The following is a 7597-nucleotide window of genomic DNA, read 5'->3' as shown; positions in this document are numbered from 1 at the left end:
AGATAGTGTTAGGGTTTGGTTTAGGGTTAGGGTTATATGTAACTATGGGGAAAACCAATGTCAGCTCGGGAGGAGAAAGCAGCCTGTTTGGAAAAGAAATTCAGCAGAGGTGAAGTCTGTCATTGGACCTTTCCCGTTCTTTTATACATCTCCTCTTTAGAGGCCCCACCAGCACATGAACTCATTCCGTGCCCCAACATCCAAAACCCCGTCTTCCTCTCCCCCAGGACTGCTGCGTGCTCGCAGACTGAGTGCCGGGAGCTCCCTCCTACCACACCCGTGGGCATCCCGCCCACTTGGATCTCTCACCCTCAGTGCTTGTGGGGTGCTCACAGACTACTGCAGCGTTGGCTTCCTGCCCAGTGCACACACGGGAATAAAAGGCATGAACCAAGGGAGACACTTTGGGCATCACTTCAGTCAAGAGGCCACTTCACTTTTTCAGAGCAAGTAGCACAGCAGAGTGGTGGGGAGTCAGGCTTCATAAACAGAGACCAAGTCAGTGTCCACCCTTTACCTCTCCACATTCTGTCTCAATGACAGTTGCCATTCAACTGCCACATCCTCTCCTATATTTGATTCATATATTCTGTTCATCAGGAAACCAGTAGATCTGGGCTCCTCAACAACCATTAAGTCCCAGTCAATGAATATTGGTCAACCTCCAATTGATTTCCAGTCATGCCTTGCGTTGACTAGAAGGGACTTGGCTCCACACAACCAGCAACTCAAACCCTCAAAGTGAACCAAAGGTCAGCTCCTTGCCCATGAAGAAGATTAGGATATGACACTCTCCATGCTCCTAACAATGCTCACATCCTCTCCTTCCCATAGTGGTCACAGTATGGTTTTAAGAAAATAAAGACGAATATATTACTCTTTAAAATGCATATATAGAACATCTGGTAAAATCAGGATAAATATTGCAAATGCCAAACCATAATACAGGGTGGAGCAAAAGTATGTTGACAGTTGTGAATACATGAAACAGTTTTATTCTTGTTTTATTATTTATTATTGTATTATCTTCCATATGAACAATTGTAAACCTACTTTTGCCTCGCCGTGTTTTTATGCTATCAGTACAGTGGTAGGATCAGCGATAACTGTGGCTTAATATGAAATTACATCTTTACCCAATTCCCATTTAGCCTTTTGTCATGCTAAAAGAATTTCACATATATCTACTCACATATAACTATAGCAATCTAGAGATTAAATATTTGAATGTAAATGTAAGTCAGAAAGGATAACATTACAGCTATTGCAGTTTTGAAAATAGGCCACATCTTCCAATGGTACATTTCTGTACATGTGACGCACCATTAGCTGGGGTCTGGCAATGCTTTGGGTAGTTTTTGTCATCATGTACTGACTGTGGATAGTTGAGCTTTGGAGCAAGAGTTTCTCCTTCAAATTTCCTTCCCCATATAGGTCCTAAGAGGTGGTTTATACCACTTTACATATTAAATATCAATGAGGTGTCACTTTTAAGTATTGCTTTTTGCTAATACGCTGAACACACTGTACACTAAAAACACAACCTCCAAAGTTGCTTTCATAAAACCCTCACACACATTTTGAAACCAAATACTATTAACATTGCCAGTTAAATAGGTATCCAAACACAGGTTTCAATAAGTAAGTTAAATATTAAGGTGGAATTTCTGGAACGATTCACAGGAAACCATTAACAGTGGTGTCTGCAGGGGCGAGAACTCAAGTGACTGAAGGATGAAGGGAGACTTGCTTTTCTCTATATCCTTTTATACATTTTGAATTGTTTACCATGTGCATGGATTACCTATTCCAAAGGAAAACATGAATTAAAATAAGTGAAAATTAAAATAGATACTCCGAATCTGAGTTGAAACTGTAAATACTGAATATCCCCATTAAAGTGCCTTTTTCTTAAACCTTTATAATAAAGGGAAACAAGCTCTGCTGTTTATAAAAAGCCCACCTCCTCCACCTCGGCATTTCAATAGCTGCGTGTCATTCCTTTAAGGAGCAGTAAGCATGTGTGGGAGTTAAACATGCATTTAATCATCCCTCCCCCCACGTCCGACAGAAGTGTGGCGAGGAGGGCCATCTGTTTTGTTTGAATGAGAAATGACCCAGCATTCTGATTTCAATTAGCCTCTTTGTAGCTTTATGTTTGAGCTGCTTCCATGGGTAACAGTTCAAACTAAGTGTAGAGAAGAGCTGGCCAAGTTCTGCCAGTGCTGATTTGTTTAGCAATTGCCAGCGAACATAGAACAAGTGTACAAGACAATGTGGCTGGATGCACATTAAGATGCGTAATTTTATGGACTCAAAATAGCATGTTCTGGAACCTGAGAGCTAAAGAAAATATTGAAAAGGTATCTTGAAAAGGTAACTCTAGTCCTACCACCCTAGGTTACTGCTGTACACAAGATAGTCCCAGTCAACACGCTACAACATAAATGTCTGACTGTAGCTTTAGCCAGAGCAGCCTTGTTCACTCTGCCCCACCCACCTATGGTTTTCTTTGCTAATAATGATAACCAAAAACCGTTAGCTTATATTTAGGAAGAAAATCAAACTTGAATTCTATGTAAACAATGTCATTGATTGCAAGGTATCAAAACTAGCTTTTAAAAGTGAATGCAATGTCATTCTTGACTTGTATCTATCATATTTGTAATTCTTTTCAGAGAAATGACCTGTTTATTTATCATGGTCAATACCATTCATGTGGCCCAGACTGTTTTCTTGCTAAAAATATCCAAAGGAAATAATAGGACCTTTTGGAGCTTGTGTTTTCTTCTTTACAAAATACGTAATTCTTTATTAATGATAATGTCAAATATATCTACAGGTCAACAAATGAAAAGGAAAGAAGATAATTAAATGGGAAAATGAAGAGATGAAGTTCAAATGAGCAGGCTGAAGAAATCCAATAGAATTTCTAAAGCTAGAGGAAATGTGCAGAAACAATGATTTTTAGTGTTACAACTTCAAGTCACATTGAAGGAGAAAACAAATCAGTAGAAGGAAACAGGTTTGGTTCTATCAAAGTAAATATACCCGAGAAAGCAAAGTATTATTTTCTACATACAGATCTCATTGTGGGCACGATATAGCCACCATCTATTCTGGCTGTAGGAGAAAAATACAGATATGGAATTATATTTCTTCATGATACAAATTTACATGTTGACGACACACCAGAATGTCCATCCATTGGCAGAAGCTGAGGAATGCATTCTATTAACAGAAGTTACTTATTTTGTTCATTAAAAAACAGGCCTTGATAAAGCCTAAAGTTAACGATTTAAAAAATCTTTAAGACCTGTAATGCTTTATAATTTTTAAAGTGTTTTGTGACTTGTGGCATTACATAATCTTAGCTAGTATATATAAAAGTATAAGGAATTGATAGCACAGATTTCAGGTATTTTCAAGTTAGAATAAAGGAACAAGATGCCCATTTATGACCATAGAACAACTTCTGGGCTGTACTACGTACAAGCCATGTGTCCCTATATGGTATGATAGGCACAGAAAGGTCTACACTCACCTACTTCCCCCAAACTGTCTCATTACCTAAACAGCACTTTCCAGTCACTCCTTCCAATTAAAGTACTGACCATATGCCACAAAACTTAAAGTGCAAATGTTAAATAGCATCAAGATTACTTTGGCCCTGGCTGGGTGGCTCAGTTGGTTGGAGTGTTGACCTGATGTGCCAAGGTTGCAGGTTCAATCCCCAGTCAGGGCACATGCAGGAATCAATCAATAAATGCTTAATAGGTGGAACAATGAGTCAATATTTCTCACTCTCTCCTTCCATCTCTCTCTGAAATCAATACATTAAAAAAATTTTTTTTTAATTATGTGTTGACATTAAGATTATCAAATTAGCCAAGAGTTGGGACACTTAAAAAAAAAAAAGACACAAATTCTGAAGTGACAAGAGGAAAAATAAACCAGAAGCACGCGACTGCCTTTCGTGTTCACGGCACCATGACAACCAAGATAAGCTGGAGACCATGTTCCAATGAGCTTACTTGTAATCTTAGTGGAGGGTAGACAGACATCTGATAAATAATTACATTATAAACTATGAAGGAAGAGGTCTTTATTAATGAGGGTTTTAAAAAACCTTTCCAAGCAGCTGAGGTTCACTGGTTATCCGAGCAATTCTGGTCCTATCAGAAGCAGGATAAAGGTCCCGGCCAGAAGCCCTTTATCCTTTGGGCGGTCATTCTCCACAATCCCCTCAAGAAGCCCAGCCGCTGTGCTCAGAGCACAATGCAACCCAACTGTTCTCTTCCTGGGGTACACTCAAGCTAAGGACAAGGCTCCTGAGATTCTACCAACCACCTCACATGCCTAACCAGTGTGCTTTTATCCCAGAGAACTTCCTAAACAAAACACAGCAGCTGACTTAAGAAGTCATGATAAAAACCATGGAGAAGTGGCCTTTTCTTTCACTACCTTCCTTGCCACTGGTCTTGCCTTTTCAGTCTCCTTCCTCATCCTCCCTTTAAGTCTTTTCCTTTAGTACTTTTATTTTCCAATTGCCTCTTCATTGCATAAGTGTGAAATATGGCTACTTCAAAGTGTAAAGAAAAAGAAAAAAAGTTACATCAAAATGGTAAGTTGACTATTTTAATCACTAAGCTAATTGTTCCTGAAGGAAAAATAAAATTGAAGAAACTTAACTTTGACCAACAAAACTAGCTTAGGGTCTGAATCTGAAGATTTTATAAAACCTCTATTTAGTCAACCAGACTATTGCAATGGTACCTTAACAGTATTATGTATAAAAAACTAAATATTCTGCAAGAGATATATAAATTTGAAAGGAACTTTTCTATCTTAAATCTACTATGTCAGAGATTAAAAATAACTAAAGCTCCTTCGCTCTTTAAAACTAATAGGCCCAGTTTTTAAAAAGGATATCAACATAAAATTATTGAGCAGGAACCCACCAACAACATATGAACAAAAGCAAGTAATTTTAGTTATAAGTTTAATGACAGTTTCTGACTTGCTTTCATAAGCAGCAAGCCCTGAGCCCCTAAAATGCAAGATGAATATTCTCATAGATAAAAGCAGATTAATGTTTCTGAAATCCCAAACTTCTATATTCCACATGAACTGCAATTAATCAGAAGTATGTGAAAGAGAAATACTTATTTCTTAACTCTAAGAAAGAAAACTGTGGAATCCAAATTAAGACAATGTAATAATAAAGAGGAAGACTTCCCAGTCATTGCTAATCATAAAAATCGAGTTTTAAAACATAAAAAATGCAGTCTTGGCTGGTGTGGGTCAGTTGGTTGGAGCATCATCCCATATACAGTAAGGTTTTGGGTTCGATTCCCATTTAGGGCACATACCTAGGTTGTGGGTTCAATCCCCGGTTGGGGCGCAGATGGAAGGCAATCAATCAATATTCTCTCTCACACTGATATCTCTCTCTCTCTAAAAATCAATGGGCATATCCTCAGGTGAAGATTAAAAAAAAAAAAACAACCCATAAAAAATACTGTATTTTGAAAAAACTGGTCAGAAACAAAGTCCTTAATGACAATGTAGTAAGGCCCGTATCAACTACTAGACTTACATCAATTACCTGGCTAGATATGCATGATTAAAATTTCCATTACTGCCTAGTGGTAAAAAATTTAGATTTGTCACAAAGCCCAGGACACTGGTATTTCATTTAAATCAAAACTCAGAAAGTGTTACATTAACAAAAACAGTAAAATCTGATAAAATCATGTAACTCATTTTAAAACACCATTATTTACAGATTCTCTTTGAATATATAACAGGTAATGATGCAATGAAGACGTTTTTACAATATTTATTAAGATAACAAATTTATAAAGTGAAGGACTCAGAGGCACATAGTTTAAAAGGCCAATACCATGGGAATAATGAAGTCAACACAGAAAAGAAAGTATGAACAATTACAACCAATACAGGATTTTTTTTAAAAAGCCACATCCCCCCAATAAACACATCATATGAATCATCCTTCAAAATTACCATGATAAAAAGTTATTTCCTTCAAAGAAAAATAATTCTTTCCACCTACCGAGCCTAGAAAATTCTATTTACAATGAACTGTCCGGCATTTCATCGGTATTGTTTAATACGGCCTCCTCTATTACTATCATTAGAAGTACTGAAAATTTTATAGCTATTGTATTTACAAATGCACATAATATTTAAATTTGCTCTTCATTGAGAACAACTGAATATATACTTGATCAAATCACAATACAAATGTTTTAGTGTTGAAAACACATTTTGTGGGGAAAAATGTATGGGAAGAGGTGTATTTAGAATTATATTGTTTCTGAAGGATTACTAGGCCAATAAGTCTGATAAAACTCAAGGTAGTCACAAAACAGATGTTTGTTGATGAAGAATTTAATTTATTTCTGTTTTAACTGGACACACTGGGCTTCTTCAGTCAACTTTCACCACACTGTAAATTTTGGTAACAAACCAAAAGCATGCAAAGAAGCCAATTGTTCCTATAAGAGAAAGAAGAAAAATAAATGCTTTTTCAAAGAAAGCCTAATAATTCACACATCAATACTGATTTAAAATGACTGTTTCCTTAAAAAAAGCCACAAAACTAAAAACTGTTACCTTCCAGGAATATACCATAGATCCATGAGCTTTTTTGAAAAATATACAACCACCTGAAATCAAATTTCCTACAGAAATTGACAGAAAGAACTGTTTATACTATAAGATTACCTGAGCTTTCTAGAATACATTTTTCTTATTACATGCAAAAGACTGAAATTAAGATGAAAAGGATGACAATATTCCTTTCCTTTTAAAGAATGTTTTACCATAAAATGGAAAGATGCTATTAAAATTAATTCAAGGTCTGATATGACAGAGCATCAGATTCATAGAATTAAATGGGGATCATTTCTAAGTATAGTTATTGGGAATTATCGGTTTTCAAAGAACTATAATAAAATAATGCAGGAAGGTTTTACAAATTGTTTAACAGCAATATAATTAGGATAATAATTAAGATGCACCCCCACTGAGAATGAGAGGTGGTGTGGTACCAGAGGACAGAGCAGCTTTGTCATGAGCTGTGTATAACATCTTTGGATTAGGCCACTGAATTTACAAGCCCATTTCTTTATCTTGTTTTAAACAGAGGTAATTTTATATGCCCTAGCTGCCTCCATAGACTGTGAGGCAGAGTACATGAGATGATTCATGAAAAAATATATGCCTTGATTTATAGGTATCTTCATCAATCTAGATTCCAAAAAACTGAATGCTAGACAGGTGACAAAAATGAGGCTCTGAGGGACTGTCTATTGGCCCCATGGCTGGTAAGTAGGACCAGAACTCAAATCCCCTTTTTCTGACTTCAAGTGTAGTACTTTTTAAAACTATACCATGCTTAGATTTATTAAACATAAATTTAGAGACTCTGTTTTGCAAAAGGGTATATACTAAATTATGAAACTGCCTTACATATTTTTAAAAACTGAGAGGCATATCATTTTTTCCAGGATTACCCCTGAGAAAGAGCCAACAGGTGGGGGTGCAGAAGAATACAGAAAGGGGACAAACA

The 7597-nt window shown here is 36.5% G+C and overlaps 1 protein-coding gene across 2 annotated transcripts in view; it reads right to left on the bottom strand.

Annotated features, from left to right (window-relative positions):
• Positions 1-5826: 5826 nt before the first annotated feature.
• The window catches only part of TM9SF2 (transmembrane 9 superfamily member 2), a 64309-nt gene continuing 62538 nt past the window's right edge, over positions 5827-7597 (bottom strand). For both annotated transcript variants that reach the window (XR_002832097.1, XM_006100641.3), the window contains one exon: positions 5827-6521. Coding sequence is in view for 1 of the 2 variants with exons in the window: in XM_006100641.3 (XP_006100703.1) it covers positions 6454-6521 (68 nt within the window). In the remaining variant the exon portion in view is untranslated. The remainder of the gene's footprint in view (positions 6522-7597) is intronic.

Source organism: Myotis lucifugus, unplaced genomic scaffold (assembly GCF_000147115.1).
Source record: "Myotis lucifugus unplaced genomic scaffold, Myoluc2.0 scaffold_320, whole genome shotgun sequence".
Lineage (NCBI taxonomy): Eukaryota > Metazoa > Chordata > Mammalia > Chiroptera > Vespertilionidae > Myotis > Myotis lucifugus.
This window is presented reverse-complemented; position numbering and strand designations above follow the sequence as displayed.